The sequence below is a fragment of the Hyperolius riggenbachi genome, chromosome 3 (assembly GCF_040937935.1).
Source record: "Hyperolius riggenbachi isolate aHypRig1 chromosome 3, aHypRig1.pri, whole genome shotgun sequence".
In the NCBI taxonomy this organism is placed as follows: domain Eukaryota; kingdom Metazoa; phylum Chordata; class Amphibia; order Anura; family Hyperoliidae; genus Hyperolius; species Hyperolius riggenbachi.
In genome coordinates this window covers 143335492-143357821 of record NC_090648.1, presented here as the reverse complement: position 1 = coordinate 143357821, position 22330 = coordinate 143335492, and the positions used below count along the sequence as shown (strand labels likewise).

The 22330-nt window shown below is 43.0% G+C and overlaps 1 protein-coding gene across 1 annotated transcript in view; it reads right to left on the bottom strand.

Annotated features, from left to right (window-relative positions):
- SMAD6 (SMAD family member 6) overlaps window positions 1-22330 on the bottom strand; it is an 85333-nt gene that overhangs the window by 45711 nt on the left and 17292 nt on the right. Inside the window, exon 2 of the mRNA XM_068275030.1 lies at window positions 262-318. Coding sequence (XP_068131131.1) covers window positions 262-318 — 57 coding nt within the window. The remainder of the gene's footprint in view (window positions 1-261; window positions 319-22330) is intronic.

Here is a 22330-nt window from a genome sequence, read left to right as displayed (position 1 = left end):
TTAGAAGCTACATGCTGTGATTATCGCTTACTGGCTCTACTACATATTAAGCACAAACAAGTGCAGCTAGTGTGTTACAAAAACACCTCCATTTGGCTGCATTATACAGTGATTGATTGGCAGCAGACACCAGGCAGATCAGTGGTTTATGGAGCCATCACTTGGTAATTGCAGGGGTCAACTGCTGGAAACAGCCCTCAAGGTGTTGAATTCTGCAGCATTTATCAAATACTTGATCATTTAATAGTCATGCTTACTCACCCAGAGGTTTTTGCTCAAATTTAGGAGAGAGTCGAGAATACGGAGGAGGCGGAGATTCTATAAAACAGAATAAAAAAAAGGGTTAGCTTCCATCAGTTCATCAGAGTCACACACTAAATTCTACTGTCTATTGGTTCTATAAAAATGGAAAAAAAACCTCATCACTTCCAGCCCTTTCAATGAAAGGTTGAAACGGGTGCATAACCATTCTCCTACAGTGCACAAGCATGTAAGTGCATGAGCATGCTCCTGCAGTGCGCATGCATATGAGTGCAGGGACGTGCATGCGAGTGCATGAGCATTTCAGCAAAACGGAGGTTTATAAAAAAAGGTCCTGATTGCACTAAATTAATGCAAAAATAGAAAATAGTATGTTTTAAAAACGTCCATTTTGCATTAAGTGGTTAAAGGACCAATTTCCCAACATATACTGTAAACGATGACAATGAGCTTTACCTAACAGCAAGAGGACAGTAGTCCGTAGGAACCATTAATTTAATTTCAACGTTTTTCTAAAACTGCTTTACCCCATATAATAATAAAACCCCTGTGTGCCGGCATCCTCCTTTGTATCCCTGTGTTCGTGAGTTTAGCCTAGCATGCATGACACACGGGTGGACTTGGGACAGCAAGAGGACGGGCGTGTGTGTGTGACGGGGAGAGTCCTAGCGCCCATTTAACGGGTGGGCTTATTAGTAGTTCAAAAATTATGTATAACCACGGCTAAATACATAATTAGCTCTCTCTCATAATTTACTTTACATACTCCGACATGTGGGTGAGAAAGATAACTGTATAATAAAAAAATAAAAATCAGCGATTCCAATGGTAACTATGAATAGTAAAATACAGTTGGTTGCTATGCCCTATACTTGTGCCTTCTTTCAGCCTCAGCAGTAAAGATGCCAGCACCACTGATATGTTTTCTAATGAAAATTAGGACAAAGAAAAATTTTACAATGGGCAAACGATTCAGTAGAATATATATACATATACATACATATTTTTATTATTATTTTTTTTTTTTTTTAGAAAAATGTTATTCACCAGGTTATGTTGCTCTTAATACAATAAGGTTCCTCTTTAAGGGCTGGAACCCACTAGAGCGTTTTTTTTTTAGCGTTGAGTGTGATAATCGCTAGCGATTTCCCTAAACGCTCTGCCAATGTAAATGGATGGTGCAAATTCCACAGAAGCGATTGCGATTAGCAAAATTGCAAACGCAGGACATGCAGCATTTTGTTAGCGTTTGCACTTCAATGTATATAATCACTGGCGTAATCGCTCATCAAAACCTGCACGGAGCGACTTTGCTAGTGTTTTACAGTTACTGTAAACTGTAACAGAATTAAGGTTAATTGAAAGGACCAATCAGACTTTAAAAGGCTAATCGCTACACAACCGCTGGCAAATTGATTACACTTTTTAAAATCGATCCCTAAAACTCTCATGAAATCGCTTACAAACTGCTCATACATAACACTAGCGATTGCCATTAGCGATAGCATTTTGTAGTGGGCTCCAGGCCTAAAAGTGGGCCTCAACTCTTGCACAGGACAGAAGGAAAACAGAGAAGTGCACCCTGTATGTATTCAGAGTATAGCCTCTAATTCCCCCTCATTTGTGTCTAATCACAAGTTGTAATCTGATCTCTCCCCCATGTTACATGACTGCCATGGCAGTAAAAAAAAAAAAAAAAAAAAAAATTAAAAAAAATCACATGGAGGCACAAAATATGTTAATGTCTGCTTCCATGAATCTGGAAGTATAAACTGTGCAGATTTATTGTAGGATTAGTATCAGGTGTATATAAAAAAAAAAGTTTTTCATGTAAAGGTTATGTTGTTGTGTATCTTTTAGAACAGAGAGGGCGTTCTGAGTTCAGGTCCGCTTTAAGTAATGTATTGTGCAAGCTGTATGTTGAGATGTTTCTATAGTGTGTCAAAAAAAAAAACAAAAAAAAAAAAAAACCCACACCCTAAAAACCACAGGTGTAAACTCAGGTGAGGTAAGATTTTACAACTGGCGAACACGAAGTTATTAGTAAATATTGTAAAATGTAAAAAAGAATAAAATAAAAAAAGGCAATTGTACTCATTGAAGTTCATCTGTTCAGCACCAAAAAGGGCTCCAAATACGTACAGTATATGCCATAGTTTGTCAAAAAGCATGGGACCCCTCACGCACAACACAACTTCCAAGAGGTGTTGCAAACATTATTGCAGCCCAAATGGCAACATATACAAATGGTTTTTGTACAGTGCCAAGCTAGATGTTGGCGCTCTATAAATCAATATCTAACATTCAAATTACATTGACAAATAATGGCAACAGAGATTATATAGCTGTACAGTTCACCTTGTACTAAGTTTATACAGGTGTAAAGCAATACGAACTCACAATCGTAGAGAAGGCCTTTCCCATTTAAGTTCAGGCCAAGTACACACCGTCAATAATAGCTGTCCAAAACTATCAATGATCAGTTTTTGTTGTCCTTATTAACACACTGCTTTGCCAAGGGGGGTCAACTTACAAACAAATTCAACTTACAAATAGTCTTGTGCAGAATAAACCGGTTTGTAAGTAGAGGACCACCTGTGATAAACAAATTAGCATATATCGCAAAACTCATCAAATGGACGTACAAGATGTCAGCGCTACATAAATACATAACGGCAACAACTGAGAAAAAACCTCTACTAAATTCAAGAGATGAGAGAAACAAATGGAAAAGCAAAGCCCCGCGGAGGGCCTTCTAAAATGTGTTTTTTTCTAAAAAATAAAATGGAGAATAGATGTCATTTCCTAGGACAGTGTCCCTGAAAGCAAAGAGGAAGAGGGGGAGGGAAGAGTGTAGTGGTAACTACAGCTTTAAGAAAGCAGCTGTAATTGGCGAGAGCTCCAGATAAACAGTCATTCTGGCGCCAGCAAAAAAGCAAACTCTGTATTATCACCACTCCTACTCCTCAACAGCAGAGGGACCTCCTCAGGAAAGCAGAACCCAGAGTGATCTGATTTCAAAGAGACAGCATGCCAGACAAAATAACAAACTTCAAACTCCCCGATTCCTTCACTACTTTCCTCCCCATAAGGGGACTCGACCTCATAAAATCATTAGTTAGGTATAGCTTTATCTGCCAGTCTGGGTTTCATAACTGATAGAGCTAGATCCACATTCTACAGACAGTATCCAGTCAGCATCACCCCACTGCCTCAGCTTTAACAGCAGTGAAGAAAGGTCTCTGAGCTTGTGTGGGATTCAGCCACCAGACAACTGTTGCCCACAAATTCAGAGTTTAGGCACAATTTTACCAACCTCATAGCAATTTCACAGAAAACAAACATCAAATAAGCTACAATTAAAGGCATTCTCTCCATATCGGCACCTAAAAACAAACAAAAACCTCAGATGTTTCCGTGGCAAATGTGTACAGAATGGCAGACAAGCTACCACAGATCAAACTACTAGCACAATTAGTTGTTACTTTTGCTGCAATCTAAAGGGGCCCATACACTAGTTGATTTCATCCAATTCCCCATTCAATCGATTTGTTGCCGATTACAATCATTTTGATCTGACATAATGGAAAATCTAGGTCGATCTGCTGCTGGCAGCAGATCGATGGCCCATAGAGTTGCATTGGATCTAATGGTCCAATAATGTATTTAGATCAATTTACAACAGATTTCATTCTGAAATCTATTGGAAATCAGTTCCTAGTGTGTGGCACACATCAGATAGATTCCTGTCAGATTGGGCTTGACAGGCATCTCACAAAAATCTGATGGTCGCAGTCCGATCCGGTCCACGTGGCGGTGATTGACAGCGCCGCTTGTGCAGGGCGACCTGGAGATCGGCCTGACGTCATCGCCGGGGACCGGGACATGCTGGGAGCTTGGGGCTGGAGGTAGCCCCGGGCAACTCCTTTAAATTCAGACAGTGCTGATGGTCAGAAAAGCACTCTCAGTCAGTGGAGTACCTAGGGAATTTGACACCCGGAGCTGATTTTTTTTTTTTTTTTTTTTTTTTTACAGACACCCTTCCCCCCAACCAATTTTTTTTTTATGTGAGTTGATGGGTTGGACACCAAACATGTTGCTGAAAATTTGGGGGGTATTTTGGGGGAAAAGGAGTCGTCAGCATGTGGACAGAGCTAACCGTTAGGAAACTCTGTACTCTATACAGTGCTGCAGAAGAGGTCAGTGCTATATAAATAATCAATAGTCCAGGGCACTCTGGTATTACAGCAGCCAGTGCAGATGGGTACTAATGACAGGCAACTTCGAAAGCACTAAACACATCCTGCCACCTCTCCCTGCTAATGTCCCAGCTGCAGCACAGCAATCATGCTTTCTACTCACCCTGCACATTCACTCACTGACGGCTCTGTGTAAAGTGCAAAAAAAACACATTGTCCACGAGACAGAAATGGGGAGGGGTGCTCCATCTAGTGCAGGAAGTAGTACAGGTCCAATGCACTGCCTGCTGCCATTTTCCCGAATGTTACCCGAACTATGAAAAGATCCCAGGTGGAAGAACACAGTGACTGAGCAACACAGCGGTACCCCTAACCATCACTACAACTGAGCACCTTTAGCCTTGTTGTAGGTACGCCACTGCTCACAGTGCGTCTCAGGCCTAAGGCCTCATTCACACCTAAAATCACAAACGCAAGCAGTTTGTGTGCTCCCTCCTCCGCTACACTGCGCTGCATTTCTGGTAAAAGTGCTTCTCTAAGAGCTTTTCCAGAGAGGTTTTGTAACTCACTCCCTGACGCAAGTCAGGAAGTGAACTTTTTGACCCGGAAAAGAATACAATGTATTTATTCTTAAAACGCTCACAGAATCGCTGCACAAAGCATTTTTCCTTTACCTTCCATTATAGCAAAAACACCTCAACAATGGTACAGGTACCGCTTTGCCGACCACAAAGCGGGCGCAACGTGCTGAAATGAACCTTCTCATAGAGATTTATTGCACAAGCATTTTATGGGAGAATTTGAAAATCACCTGTGCTTGAAAAAGGGCAAAAAGGTCCCTAGTGTGAATGAGCCCTAAGGGCCCGATTCAATTTCCATGTTCTGTTTAAACTTTGCAATCACTCTGCAATTGAAAAAATACCAAAAAGTAGATGAAAAAGTACTGACAATTATTCTGAACCCATTAGTGGCCACATACAGCAAAGCTATATGTGCGTTGCAGCGCCAAATTATTTTTTTTTTGCTGCTGGGGAAGTGCGCCTTCCTCAGCCTGGCAGGGTATACAGAGTGGCACAGGGAGCATTCATATTTGCCTGTTCTGACAGCTGGATGGCGTCTACTCTCCTCCGCCAGCGGCGCTGCAATCCAGTCATTATCTTTTGAGTTCCGATCACATATGACATGTGACTGTAACTCAGGGGATGGTGTCAGCGCTGCCCGATGGTGGAAGAGGGGAGATGGAAGAGTCTCTTCCATCACCGGGCGGCGCTGCAACGTCGACACCATCCCCTGGGTTACGATTACGTCAGACACCTGCTATACGTAATAACATGAGTCAGGTCACAAAGCTGAGGCACCCCTGTGAGGATGAAAAACAGGAGTGCACAGCCACGGACATATGGAGGAGCATGCTCTGGATGGATCAGATGAGCCCCAACACTGCAAGGGACCACAATCTGAAAGGGGGGGGGGGGGTGAAAGACCCCGGTGAGGTGTCAAATGAATTTGCAACAACAAAGGGGGCTCCTAATGCTGCTTTTTTTTTCCTGTCAGAAGCTCCATCAGGCTAATTTTGCCCAGGGATCCCCATTATTTATTTATTTATTTGTTGTATTTATAAAGTGCCAACATATTACGCAGCGCTGGACATTAATTTAGGTTACAGACAATATTTAGGGGTGACAAACAGCAATATGACAATACAGGAATACAAGAAAACCAGATCACACAGCACAGTATGAGTACAAGGTAATGCTTAGTCAGTCACTGGATGGGAGCATGGAGTTAGGCAAGTTAGGTTCACTCAAATGCATAGCATGGGTGCACAGTAATAGAGGTGCATGATCAGGTAGGACACAAAAGGAGTGAGGACCCTGCCCAAAGGCTTACAATCTAGAGGGAGAGGTAGGGACACGAGAGGTAGGGGACCAGAGTTCGGCTGTGGGTTTAGAGCAATTGTGAGGGGTGGTAGGCAAGAGTGAAAAGGTGAGTTTTGAGGGCCTTCTTGAAGGTGTTGGAGGGGGCTGCCCTAATGGGTGGAGGTAGGGAGTTCCATAGTGTCGGAGCGGCTCTTGAGAAGTCTTGGAGGCGTGCATGGGACTGGGTGATGCGGGGGACGGTCAGGCGAAGTTCATTGGAGGAGCGGAGTGAGCGGCTTGGTGTGTATCTCTGATTAAGATCAGAAATGTAGGTTGGACAGGTTTTGTGGATGGATTTGTAGGTCAGACACAATATCTTGAATCTGATTCTGGACTGGATAGGAAGCCAGTGGAGGGATTCACGGAGGGGAGCCGCCCTGGTGGAGCGATGGGAGGAGTGGATAATTCTGGCAGCCGCATTCATGATGGACTGCAGTGGGGCTATTCGGGTCTTAGGGAGTCCAGACAGAAGGGCATTGCAGTAGTCGAGGCGGGAAATTATGAGGGCATGGATGAGGAGTTTGGTGGTGGCAGGGGTCAGGAAAGGGCGAATCTTACAGATGTTACGAAGGTGGAAGTTGCAGGACTTTGTGAGGTTTTGGATGTGGGGAGTGAAGGAGAGTGCTGAGTCCAGGGAGACACCCAGACAGCGGGCTTGAGAGGTAGGGTGAATAGTAGTGTGGTTAACAGTGACCTGCACATCTGGGAGGTCCAGGGATGACCGGGGTGGGAAGATCATAAATTCCGTTTTGTTTAGATTTAGTTTTAGGAACCTAGCGGACATCCAGGAGGAGATGGCAGATAGGCAGGAGGAGACCTTGTCCATGGTAGTGGTGGATATGTCAGGGGTGTGGAGATAGATTTGGGTGTCATCTGCATACAGATGATAGTTAAAATCCATGGAGGAGATAACCTTGCCAATGGAGGATGTGTATAGGGAGAACAGTAGGGGGCCAAGGACCGAGCCTTGGGGGACTCCCACTGAGAGGTGGTTGGGGGTGGACGAGGACTGATTGAAGGAGGTCGTGAAGGAGCGGTTGGAGAGGTAGGATGAAAGCCAGGTCAGGGCGAGATCGTGAATGCCCATGGATTGGAGGGAATGGAGGAGTAGGGGATGATCTACTGAAAGGTCAAGGAGGAGGAGAATGGTGTATTTACCTTCAGCTTTAGCTAAGGCAAGGTCATTGACCACTTTGGTGAGAGCCGTTTCGGTTGAGTGGGCAGGCCGAAATCCAGATTGCAGTGGGTCTAGTAGTGAGTTGGCATTGAGGTACTGGGTCAGGCGTTTGTGAACCCATTTTATCTAGAAGCCATCCTGGGTGGAGGCGACATATTGGCCACAATCTGTATTCTGTTGCAGTGGCCCTTGCTGGGAGAGGATTTTCCTCAATGGGTACAATAAGCAATAATAAAAAAAAAAAAAAAAAAAAAAAAAAAAAACACGCCACACTATTTAAAATAAAAATATTTGGCTAGCACAGAGCTTCGTATAAATATAAGCTGATGAAATACCTGCAATTATGTCTGGGTTTTTATTTTCTTAAAAAACATCCCAAACACTATGTGCACAGAAGCGTCTGGGATGAAGCAGGCCTGTATGCGTGCCAATCACAGAGCGCAAGGTAAGGAGCGAGACAGAGGAGGGCAGTGACTGCTCCATTATTATTATTAATAATAAGTATTTATATAGCGCTGACATCTTACGCAGCGCTGTACAGTGTATGTGTATATATATATTTTGTATTGTCACTAACTGTCCCTCAAAGGAGCTCACAATCTAATCCCTACTATTATCATGTTATCATGTGTCTATGTATGTATTATGTAGTGTATGTATCATAGTCTAGGGCCAATTTAGGGATGAGCCAATTAACTTATCTGTATGTTTTTTGGGATGTGGGAGGAAAACTGAGCACCCGGAGGAAACCCACGCAGACACGGGGAGAACATACAAACTCCTTGCAGATGGTGCCCTGGCTGGGATTCGAACCGGGGACCCAGCGCTGCAAGGCGAGCGCGCTAATCACTACGCCAACGTGCTCCATTTGCTGGATACCGCTCTATTATTAAACAGTGGTGGAGACAGCATGCCTCATCCTACTTTCAGAAGATTTCGAGGCAGCACCCCCCCCCCCCCCATGTCTGATCCCCACACGCCTCGCTGGCTGCCTGCTATTTAACAAATGCAGCTCTCACTACCCAAAAGATCTACCAGAAAAGAAACAAGTATTCTGTACGCTCTGATTCTCCACACAAGCCCTCCCCTCACTCTCCCTAGCACTGACCCTTCCGCCAGCTCACACCGTTCAGCACTCAACACAGGGCAAAGCTTCTTACTGGACAAACATCACTCAACTCATGTAAACAGCAGCACAATGTTCAGGGAGATCTATCCCTCTTCTAGAAAAAAGGAGACTCACTCCTATTGCGGTGAGCGAGCCACAGCAGTGCTCCACAAACAAGCACCAGATAAACCCCTTGTTCAGGTATCTGGACTGGAAGACCTCCTTGAAAAGATGATACAACTAACAATTCAAGCAATTCAGTCCAAAAGAAACACTGTAGCAGCTTATGCATTTATTTACTGTGACTATTTACAACTCTGGGTCTTTGCACAAGCCTTGAAAGTCCTACAGCAAAAACCATATCTTTGCAAGGAGTACACATCACTAGTTCACAGCACCCATCATCCAGTCCCCGCCCCCAATCTGACATCACACAGAATGGCCAAACCGATATACCTTGTGGCACCTGTTCTGCACACGAATGCAGCATTTTTCCTTTAATCTTCTTACTGCCCAAATCAACTCCACTAGCACCTAAATGCAAGTTTGTTTGTTTTTTTTAATTACATAAAAACACAAAACTCAAAAATGTATCAAATACTTTCAATTAAATAAAAGTATTCAATTTGCTGATTGTGTACACAAGCATAAAAAGCTCTAAAACTGGGCACTCCGGTTTCCTTGTACATCCCAAAAACATACAAATAAGTCAATTTGGCTTCTCCTAAATGGGCCCTAGACTAGGATACATGCACTACACAATACATACAAACTACATACATACATCTATGGTAGGGATTAGATTGTGAGCCCCTCTGAGGGACAGTTAGGCTATATACTCTTTACAGGGCTGCGGAAGATGTCGGCACTATATAAATATTTAAAATAAATACAATTCCTAGTAATTACTTTGTTGCAAATGAGCACTTATAATAAAAAAAATAAAATAAAATAAAAAAAAGTTAAATCTTAAAGTGGAATTCCAGACAGCAATCCAGACCTATATAAAATTACAAACCCATACAGATGCTGAAGGCAAGTCACCTGAAATTATTGTTAATAGCTTTAGGTGACAGTTTTAAAGAGAATCTGTATTGTTAAATTGCACACAAGTAATCATACCAGTGCATTAGGGGACATCTCCTATTCCCCTCTGTCACAATTTCGCCGCTTACCGCTGCATTAAAAGTGGTCAAAAACAGTTTTGAAAAGTTTGTTTATAAACAAACAAAATGGCTGCCAAAGCCGGAAGTAGGTTGATGTACAGTATGTCCACACACAGAAAATACATCCATACACAAGCAGGCTGTATACAGCCTTCCTTTTGAATCTCAGTAGATCATTTGTGTGTTTAACCCCTGCAGCTCTCATCCACTGAAGAGTGACAGGCTGATTGGTTTCTTCCTGCAGACAGCTCTGCCCAGTGTCTTAGTTCCTCAGCATGTGACAGCCCAGGCAGCCAGCTCCTTTCACAGCCTAACAGAGGATGATTTATCCAGCTTGTAAAAAGATAAGAGAGCAGAGAGGCTGCCTAATGTAAATAACACACACAGGAGTGTGCATAGAGGGGGGCCTGGAGGAGGGCGTGCATAACAGAACAACACTGAAGAGTTGGCAGCCTTCCAGACACAGGGTGTAAAATGCGACAGGGGAAAGATAATTTGATTTATTACAGAGACGGTGATAGTAGAAAGTGCTGCAGTAAGCCAGAGCATATTAGAATAGGTTTAGGAACTTGTAGGATGGTAAAAAACAGGATGACATTTTTGTTACAGAGTCTCTTTAACCTCCCTGGCGGTATATTAAAAACCGCCATGGGGCAGCGCAGCCATTTTTTTTTTTTTTAAATCATGTATCGAGCCTAGGGCTCGCTACATGATAGCCGCATCCCCCCAGCCCCGCCGTTCGCCTCCGGTGATAGGCGATCAGGAAATCCCGGCCAGGCAGCGCAGGGGTCTGGGGGGGGCTGTGCTGCGACGCGGAATGCGGCGAATCGGCGCGGGGCGGGGGCGATCGAAGTGCTGACTGCAAAGTGCTAGCTGCGTTCAGCAAAAAAAAAAAAAATTACTCAAATCGGCCCAGCGGGGCCTGAGAAAACCTCCTGCGCGGGGTTACCGCCAGGAAGGTTAAAGTGGATCCGAGGTGAACTTTTACACATTGCATAATTGTGTTCCTTTCCTATTGTTTATAGGGCATTCCTCAAGCCAAATACTTTGTTTTTGTTTTAATACTCTAATTCCCTATAAACTAAAGAAGCCACACCCACAGATTTTCAGGGAGCCTTGGCAGTAGCAAGGGCTCATGGGAGCTCAGTATGGGCAGGAGGAGAGGGAGGTGTTACTAGCCATTGATTTCAGAGGCAGAGGGGAGGAGGGAGGATGAGAGGGGATTAGGCTGATGGCTCAAGATACAGATAAGCCTGCCTCTGTGTAAGGTTTACAAACAACATGGCTGCGGTCATTGTATCACAGGAATAAATAATCATATTCTATTAAAACTGTTTGCAGTTTTATTTGCTGTGTAAACCATCTAAACTTTAGATAAGATATATAGACAAGTTACTTGTTCTAGTTTTTCATCTCAGATCCGCTTTAAGCCTCATCTACACGGTACAATTTTCTATCAGATAGACAGATCTATTAGATAGATCTAATAAGAAATTGCATCATGTGTAGATGTCCAAATAGTTTCAGATCAATTTTGCGATAGATTTTGCTTTGATAAGTACCCAAAATCTATTGCAAAAACTAACGTAATCAGATCCGTCTAATATATCCGATCTGACGTAAAATGTTACTATGTAGATGAGGCTTTAGGCTGCTGTTATACTTAGCCCATTCCTGTACATAGTGCACTGCAGGCAATGCATCTCCTCTATACATTTGCATGGACCCATTCTTATTGCCCTGACGTCCGAGGCAGTTGATTTTCCCGCCCACTTGGAACTCACGCTGTGCCGGATTTGTGTGCTGCCATAGGCCATAATTACGGCTATAGCAACAATCATTGTGTTGGAATCATGAAATCAATGGCTCTACCCCTGGCCGCAACAGACAGGGCACCAAGCTCAGCATAAAGAGTTGTATAAGCTGTACGGATCATGTGAAAGCAGCTGTAGGCCTCGTTGACATCATGACATGCTTCTGTGCTCATTTGGAAGCGCGTATGATGTGCAACACGGAGCAAGAACGGCAGAAGGGCATAGACAGCCCTTCTGCCGTTCACATCATACACGCTGCGCAGCAGTACGATGCGCTATGATCCGCTTGCGCACTGCTGCCTGCATTCTGCCCGCAAGCTCAGCACTGACCCATTCACTGTAATGCATGGGATCAGCAGCGCATAGCGGCGCAGATGGCGTGCGATCGTACGTGCTGTGATTGCACGGCCATCTGCGCATCATGATGTGAACATACCCTTAGATACAATCATTTCATAGCGGAGCGGCCTGATCTATGGCAGAAACTGACATTGTGGGGCACATTCACTCATGTATTTTGCATGAAATTATAGTCTTTGGAGAAAAAAAATTAACAAAAACAACTACTCTGTACATGGGATGTGCCTCTCCTTATATACAATGTCAAAACGAGTCCTTCCAGGTAAAGTACCTTCACGGTACTCTGCTTACTAAAAGCAGTCTCTTCTAAACAGATTGACCATTACACAATTTACCTAGTAGGCGCTGGGGACCGACCAGCATGTTAGAATTCTACAGTAGACAAAGGTCTCCTCTCAGGTAGAGAGTTGCATTAATAATTATGTCCCATTAGGGGACAAATACACTTGAGTTTTAGAAGAATTAGTCTATAACTGACCCCACCATTATTTAGGCATTACATATATTAAAACATATCCTACCAAACACCTTAAAGTACACCTGCAAGGGAAAAATATAAATATATGCAAAGGTTAGATACTTACCTAAGTAGAGGGAGGCCTCTGGGTGTACGGATTAGTATGACGCCAGTAAGTTGGGCGCAGGGTGTGCCGAATTACAGCTCACCCTACTGCCACTCAAATCCCCGGCGGGGTTAAATGCAATTCACCCTCCGAGTGGTCGCAACTTGGAGAGAGGAGTAATTTGGGGTCCCCAAATCACCCCACAGAGTATATTACTGCTATGGAGGCGCCGAGACCTCCAGCTTTGGCATCTGGATGATCCATAGGCTTCTGAGTCTCCTGCACCCCATTTTAGCAGCATGCATGATAGATGGTGCCCTTATATAGTTAGCTAGACACCAGCTGTAACTTTAGGTCTTGGATACGGAATTTGAAGCCACTACAAAAGAATCTGAAGTGAATTTATTTAAAAAGGATCACATTACATTTTTCCAGCTATCATTTGATAAAATGATGGCATTAGAACAGCTGGCTAACTGCAATTTCTTTTTCTCAATTTGTCAGTTCAATGCTGCATACATTTTTTTTTTGTATCAAATCAAGCATGCCATCAAGTGATTGAAGTTAACTTATACCTCGTTTACATTCATTTAATATGGGCTACACTTTTTAATTTCAAAGTGTCATTCCAGGCACTTTAATTGATCACACTGTTTCTGCATAACCGCTGTTAAAATGGAAGATTTTTGTTATAGATTTATAAAGCACCAACATATTCTTTGGCGCTGTACAAAGTAAGAAAGGAACATGGGGTATAATAATAACAACAACAACGACGACGACAAACGGTATACACCAAAATACAGAATTGTTACAGTGACAAAAGTAACAAATAAAAAAGTAAATTGGCATTGAATTAGTTGATGTTAGCCCCTCCCCAAGCAGGAGGGGCCTAAACTTGCACCCACTCCAGTGCCAAATGTAACTAAAGCCATGCACACACTCCAATGTGGCTAAAAGATAACTTAAAATCCAGTGTGCAGAATTGCACACATCTAAATCTCAACGCCTTTCAATACAGAGAAAAATGCCTCATTTTTGGCTATGCAAGATATATCACAATGCATTCTGTTTTAAGAAACCAACTGTAGAAGTAATCCTAGCAGAGAAAGAAGAATGTGTCCCCTCATGCCTGGAAAGTGTCAAGCATAAAAGGGGTTATCATGTTTACTCATGACAGGCCTGTGATGTTTCCCACTAAAGACCTGTTTCTTTGTGTAATTACACCAGTGGCCTCAGGCAAGGAATACAAGAGAGCCTTTGCAGAGATAAGGAATCTAGAAACCCCTTCTATACTGAATCTCTAACATTTTCATGTTTTCTAAGAGCAGTTCTAAAAACTAACTATATTTATACAAAATGTTTATCTACAGAGTGTATACCTAAACAAAGGATTTTCAACTGTAGCTTTGATAATTCTATATTCCTAAAAGCTCTCTTGGTCATTCGGACCTCTGCACAAGGTGATGTAGCAAGAGCTGAAAGCAGCAGGGAAAGCCATGCTATACCAGGAGAAACACTCACACACATACACGTTTTACTTACATAACTATTGTACTGTCCACCTTTTGATTTCAGTGAATTTTACATAGTATGTAAAGAGTAAACTGTTCTAGGCATTTTCCATCCTTACTGCCTCTGACTGAAGCAAATATTGGTCATTTCCTCCCATAATCTTTTTCTCCTGCCTGAAATGGTGTATGAATGTAAGTCCTCCTACCCAATGAGTTGTATACTAGAAAGTGCACAGTCATATCTAGCTTGCTTTGTGAGCACAGCTTAGATTGTATTTCAGCAGCTTCTGCAGAGGGGTGAGGTGTATTTTCCTTCTCAGCCATGTGTCACACTGAACTGCCATCAGCCATTCAATCAGTGAGGAGCAGGAATGTGGGAGGGAAGATAACAAGCATCCCTCTCCCTGTAAATGTACCAGAAGAGCTAGGCTGACTGAGATAAGATTCATTACAGCAGAGACATTTATAATTGCATTGCAATGCTTTCAGTGCAGGGTCAGGATGTAGACTACATAAACACACCAGTGGGTAAATGATGCGGAGTCAGCCTATAGCTGGCCATACACCTGATGTGGCAAAAAATAGATTCCTCTCAGAATCAATTCAGGAAGGGATCAATTCCTACCACACACTGCACATCGATTTCTAATACATTCCAGCAGGGAATCAATTGAAAAATCATTTGAACTGCAATGCTGCACAAATCAATGCATTGCAGCGATATAAGGCCATGAAACTACCACTGCTACTGCCCCACATCTTCCGCCCTGTCCGATCGATGATGATTGATTGTTAGTCAAAAAACGACCAAAAAGTCGATTAGACATTTTGGGGGAATAGATTCCCTTGATCACTCAAATCTGCAGGGAATCGAATGGGAAAAATTAATAAGTGTATGAGCACAGATAGCATTTTCCCCATGCTAGGGAACTGTGCCTAGGACACTAAGATTTTTTTATAACAGAAAAATGTGAACAAACACCATACTATCAATAAGGTATTAAGAAAAGAATACTTAAAGTGGACCCAAATTAAAAATACAAGATTTCAGAAATAAAATCTATTTTTTAAACTATAATAATAAATAGCAGCCTTTTTTCAACTGCATGATGACAAATATAATTTTTTTTACTTTTATTGGAGGAACCCTTCCCTTCCTTTTATATTGCCGGGACAAAATCCAGCAAACTGGTGGAGTAGATGGTGTCCGGCAATGGAGGAATTGCTAATGGCTGCCACCTGTATAACTCTAGTTATGAAAAGAGAAGGGTGAAAAGCATGCACCGAAATGATCATAGGTTTGAAGGAGTGTTTATTTATCTTTGTATGTGTCAGAATGCTGCAACTAAATATTTTTAATAAAAAAAAAAAAAGAAAAAAAAAAAAAAGTTTGTTTTGGGTCTGCCTTAAACCACAGTGTGTTAAGGATAAAGCACTAATTTTGGAAGAGAAAAAGCACCAAATAGTACCAAAAATGAACAATCTTAATTGAAGTAGTAACACAAAAACAAAAGCAAGGAAGGAAGCAGTTGGCACTGCAGCATTAGACAGTCGATACTGGGATGGTGCGGACAGGGTTCACACACTTCTACTGTGGTGCAGCCTGCGTGCTCTGATGAGGATGGAGACCAACTTGTACATAAATAAGAAGGAAGAGGAGTCAATCTGCACTGCAGGTGCTTTATTCCATCATCAAAGATCAGACTTGATACACATACAAAGTGTCAAAAGTCACATACCTCTGTTGAAGTGCATTGTTAGCACGAAACGGCCGTCAGGCATCCTGTGCCCAGCACCCACCGCACCACCACGCTTCATCTCAATGGTATGTGACTTTTTATGACACTTTGTATGTGTATCAAATCTGATCTTTAATGATGGTATAAAGCACCTGCAGTGCCGATTGACTCCTTTTCCTTCTTATTTATGTACAAAAACAAAAAAAAAAAAGTCACCTAGCGAGTGATAGGGCACAGTGATACCAAATAAATAATATAACCAAGAGTTAAATGTATAAATAACTCCCCTCCACAACATGAATGCAAAAAGATTTATATACTGTATGACAACAGTTTCAGTAAACTACCTACAAGAAATATTAAAGTGCGATTAAAAAAAAACAACAACAAAAAAAAAGAAAAAAACAGCAGCCATACAGGAATACGCAATAAGGTGCCATTTGCAAATCCTGGAGAAAGTGCAACCTGGACCAGGCCAACTAGTAGCCATCGATCGCCAAACGTCGCCGCTTCTCCCCGCCCCTCTCAATCTTCCTTCACAGAGAGGGGCGGCGATTGTCAGCAGGAGAGGTGGAGCTATAGGGAATAGCTCAGCCTCACAGGGCAGCACAATCCATGACCAAGTTGGTCGTGGATGTTTGCCTGGGGATTTGAGGGGGGGGGGGGTCTGCAGCCCTCGTTTTTCGTAGGGGATGCGGCAGTTTAGCGCTGGTGAGACTTCTGAAGCGAATGCTAAGGTAAACAGGCAATGAAAAGTATGTTTCCAAGTCATTACTGAGCATGTGCAAACAGTCCAACGCAGCTAACAACATGTATAACGCACAGCATGCAGTACTTTCACTCAACGTGCAGCGTTAGTCACCAACGCAACGTGTGCACTGTGAATGGGGCATTGATTTTTCATTGCAGCGAGTTATTCTGCGTTAAATGTTTTAACGTGCGACTTTAACGTTGCACTGTGAAAGAGGCCTTCAAAGAGAAAAAACAAACAAACAAAAAACAAAACAAAAAAAACACTAAATTTCTTAGTTACAGCTGATACATATCCTAGATTAAGTCTGCACTGTTTCTACTTCATGGAAGCAGCTTTCATCTACTTCTGACTTTCATGGAAGCAGACATATTTTTGACATCCTGTGCTTTCAAATGAGCGTATCTGCCATGCCAGTCAGCTAACACAGGGGAGAGATCAAATTACAACTTGTGATTAGACACAGATAAGGTTTAGACAGGCTAACCTCTCTAAATACATACAGGGTACAATTCGCTAGGTTTGCCTTCTGTGCAAGAATTCAGGTCCACTTTAATAAAAAGGAGAGCCCCAAGTCAGGGAAGGTGCTTACACGCATGGAGAGGAGGAGGAGAGTACCGGACCACCATGCACGCGGAGCCTTTTATCTGTGTTACTTTAAAAAGAAAAAATATTTTTACTGCCTCAGAGTAATAAAACAGAGAGAAGGCAAGCAAGAAAGCAAAAACAAGCAGCTTCTTGGACTGGCTAAGCAGAACCATGCTCTCCTTCACTGAACAATGCTGGTGACAGCTGTATGTATATACATGTGGGGTTGATGTGGCTGTGTAATATTAAAAGCTATAGGCTTGCTATACACCAGCAGTTCTGGATGCTTGCCTGGTTTACAGGGGTGAAAATAGATCATTTGCATATTCAGTAGTGGTGCATTGTGGGTAACCACAAATGCTCACTTATAGCTGAATTATTGCAAGTTTCCTTCTGTTTTAAGAAGGCAAATTTTACCAAGCATTGCTTTTTAGGAGGAGGGCTTTTTGGCATTTCATCCCCCTATACATTCCTAGTGGTTTGGGTCACCCCGAGCTGCTTGGTTACTCTGATGTACACACACACACACACACACACACACACACACACACACACACACACACACACACACACACACACACACACACACACACACACACACACACACACTTTTCTTTGGATGGGGATTGTCTAGCAAGTGTATAATATTGTAAAGGTCCATACACACATCCAATTTCTATCTGTAGATGACTGGCCAATTTTACCACTTCCTTGTAGTATGAGAGCATACCTACACAGTATAATAGTATCCAAAATCTGTTGGCCCTCATATTACATGCCAGTGGTAAAATTGGGTAGTCATCTGCAAATTAAAATCTGATGTGTGTATGAAGCCTTAGTCTCTTTGTCTAAAGCCTGGCACACACTTTCAAATATCATTGGCCAATCACTGACCAATTACTTCCATGAAGTATGAGAGTTTACCTACATAAACTGTTCATATTATTCTGTATCTGTTGAGCCTTCTACTACATGGAGGTGGTAAAATTGGTCAGCGATAGGCCAATTATAATCGAATGTTAGTTAAGGGCAAGCAAATCAGAGGTTAGTTAAGGGCCATACCCATGGCAAGATCTTTTCGCGATACCGTGTAGCATCATATAATGAAAAATTAGTTGAACAATGTGCAACAATTGCAGACTACCCTCGACGATTGTCAGTTTTAAACAAACGTCATGACAGATCATGCCATCGCCAGTCGTTAAGATTTTGATTTAAACAATTATTCGCGTCCTGTTCATTCTCATGTTCCACGACTTTGAAAGATGGATCAAGGGAACAATCCGTTTCTGCAGATTCAGTGATCCATCTTTCCATGGGTATCTAGCTTCAGACGAGCCAATACAGCAGTCTAGAGCATCTATTTTAAAAACAGACCTGCAGAGAGGGTGGTAGGGATCAAAAATGCAAAGGTAATCTATTCTGTCAGAAGACCCCTCTTCAGTGTTCTGCCCATATTCCAGGGCTGTGGAGTCGGTCCAAAAATCCACCGACCTCGACTCCTCAGTTTAGGATTTCACCGACTCAGACTCCTCTAATTTGCATATTACTATCTTGTTGATTGAAAGTATGCAACATGAAATTCATCTCTTAACTGCCAACGCTTAGGAATTTAAAAAAAAACAAAAAAAAAAAAAACACAACTGAAGTGAGAAGGATATGTAGACTGCCATATTTATTCCCTTTATGCTGGGAATGCACGGGTCGAACCGGCGGCCGATTAGCCGGCGGATCGACTCCCGCCGCGTCCCCGCTCGTCCGCGGGGATAGATTACCGCTCATCCCCGCCGGCGCTCCTTATCAGCTGCTCGATTCCCCGCCATTGTCCGCCGGCGGGGATCGAGCGGGCCGGGGGTCGAGCAGCGTGATCCGGCCAGCTGAATATTATCAGCTGGCCGGATCAGCGGGTCGATACATGGTACAGAAACATACCGTGTATCCCCAGCATTAGTCAGACTAAAACTAGTCCTTGGTAAGTGTACTTGTAGAAGGTACAGACAGGAACAAAGAACATCTACCAGGTCCTAGGCAATGTAACTGTGTGTACATGTAAATGATGGCAGGTACTATGCAGGAGAGTGAGGGGATTCTTCCTCTATTACACATTCTTCATGCACAATCTGAACATGGATCAGGCCCTAGGCAATGTAACTCTGGGTACATGTAAGTGATGTGCAGGTACTCTGGAGGGGGAATGAGGCGAGTCTTCCTCTATTACACATTCTTCATGCACAATCTGAACCAGGTTTATGGGTGATAGACAACACCTCTGTGTTCAATGTGCACAACTTTCTCAGTGGATTCCCTGCAGCTCTGTGGGGAATGCATATGTAGAGTATAGTACTACTGTGTAACAAAGTAAACCTGAGACAGATGAAATTAAAGTGTTATACATACCTGGGGCTTCCTCCAGCCACCTTCAGGCTAATCAGTCCCTCGCGGTCCTCCTCGGCCACCTGGATTTTCTGCTATGTTTCCAGGTACTTGAGCCAGTCAGGCGTAGTGCACATGCACACACTCTGCCACCTGGAGCGTACAACAACTGCACAGCACTATTGCGCAGGTGCATAATGCTCCTGGCTGTGGAAGAGGCACGTAGCTGGACTGCGCTGACTGGCTGAATTACCGGGACTCGTAGCAGAAGATCCAGGTGGCGGAGGAGGAGAGTGAGGGACTGACTAGCTTGAAGGGGGCTGGAGGAAGCCCCAGGTATGTATAAAACCTTCTTTTCATCTGTCTCAGGTACCCTTTAATTCGTAGTTACCAAACCAAATTTTAACAACGTATCAAATTATTTGACTTCATGAGCACAGGGAGTTCATACATTTGCATAAACCAGCATCAACACAGAATTATTTGCATCTCATTAACTATCTCTATTAGTGACACGGCTACACATCAGGCTTTATTCTTGCAGCAGAGATGTTATTTAGTATATTTAAGAGATTCCTGTGTACACATCATATATACAGTCACAATCAGATATGTGTATCTGACTTTAAAAATACAGGGACTGCTTTATTAAAGCAGCCCAAGTAACTATTTTTTGATTGTTTATTTCATTTTTGTGGACTAAGCAGAGAGATAGATATAGAGATAGAGAGATAGAGAGATAGAGAGAGATATAGAAACTATTTATGATGACTATTTGAGAAATTTTATATTTTATATTTTAAATTACAGTTTTAATTCATTAGGAGTCGGAGCATTTTTCCTGACTCCTGGTACCCAAAATTGCTCCGACTACAGCTCCACAGCCCTGCCATATTCTGTAATGGATGTAAAACGCATACTGCATACATTCCTTTCAAACTTCATATGACTTTGTGCTTCATCAGAAAGGACGATAATCTGGAATAACTTTAGAAGCACGAACAAGTTTTTCCCTTTTACGAAGAATAATCTGACTTGGCAAACCTAACATGTACCCTATTGTGACAGGTCTGTTTTAGATTCAGCAGAGCTGCAAATGTCTGGCTCTCATATTCTTTGAGCCCTAAAGGCACCCAGAGACAAGAGAGACTGCAGTATTCCAATGATGTTTAATAGCAAGATCAGGAAACAGGCTCTCAATGCTGCCTCCACAAAAGGACAGTTTTAACTGCTTTCAGACCAACATTTTTTTTTTAAACTTCTTGATCACTGTGATTAGCCCACAGTAATCAGGAGCCAATGAAAACAGCTCCTGACAGTTATGGAGCTCAATTGTAGTTCAGTGCCAGCGGGGACACGCTATTGCGTCCCACACTCTGGAACGGGTGGCATTAAAAACTACGACTATGCCCACATCAGACTTGGGCAGTCACTAGTGTGGCATAGTATTAAGTACATGCGGTCCCAATCTGGTGGATGTGAGTGTTAGAATCCTTATAGCACATTCAAATAGGTCCTCAAAACTCACCTCTTCAAGAAGGTCTACCCCACTTCGCCGATGCCCCAACTCTCTCTGCCGAGAACCTCTCGATGCAGTCCCCCTCCTATCGTGTCACCACATGGAGAGGACACAATAGGAGGGGCAGAGAGGGCCTTGTGTATCCTACCTGATCGTACATCCTGCTACTACTCCAGTGCATGATCTGGCATTGTGTGACTTCTTATTCAGTGGCACAGCTAAGGAGCTGTGGGCCCTGATGCAAGTCTTACATTGGGCACCCCCCAAACACTCTATATGTAACAATTGCAACGGTGCACCAAAACCTGCCAATGGCAACTAAAGTGTCAGTGATGCAAGAAGGGGATGGGAAATAGCTTGTTAATGATTACCACTATTCAAAGTATCTATAGAAGTGGTTATTATGAGCAAAGGACCAATAGAGAGCTAATACTGCAAATGAGGGAGCCCCCCGGCCCAAGGGCCCCGATGCGGCTACAACCTCTGCACCCCCTATTGCTATGCCACTGTTCTTATTCCCTGTATTGTGTAGTCTGTAACGCCTATTATCAATGTCTCTAACCTAATTTTTTTGTACAGTGCTGCATGATATGTTGACGCCATAGAAATCTAACGAATAAAATCTTAAGAAATCCTAAACCTTTGTTCACAATAGCCATCAAGAGGTCTCTATTAATTCTGTCGTCAGCCTGCTGCTCAGTGGAAATCGCCATTAATCAGAATTGTTCATAATAAAGGAATACACCGATTTATGGAGAAAGGTGCCAAACGTTGCTGGGTCCAGTTATGCATCCGCCAATATGGCCAGTCCTGCTGCCATCAAGTTAACAGTCTTGTCCCTACCTAAGCTACCCAGAACCCTCAACCCTTCTCTCCTTGGTCTTATGCTAGGTAGGCACAAACAACTGGCTATATGACAACTGGCTCACGCAGCTCTTCACGACTGTTTTGGACGAGAATCTAGCGCATAGATAGATGTGCCTTGACGTCGCTTTAGTAACAATGATGGCTGTACGACACCCAAACGCAAGATTCACCTCCTCCACTCGCCAGAAGTTGCTCTATTATCCGCCTGACAGTCATTTCTCCTTTGTCCTGTAGGGCAGCGACAGGTCTGTACAGAACTTGACCCCAGAACTGAAGGAATGGAATTCCAATCACTGCGGGTAACAGTAATTGTGTAGCCCCTTCCTGTTTCTGCCCTATTCTCACCCACCACTAACTGGCCTTGTACTTTAACTTCTCCCCTCACAAATACCCTTTAAGTAACCTAAGCCCA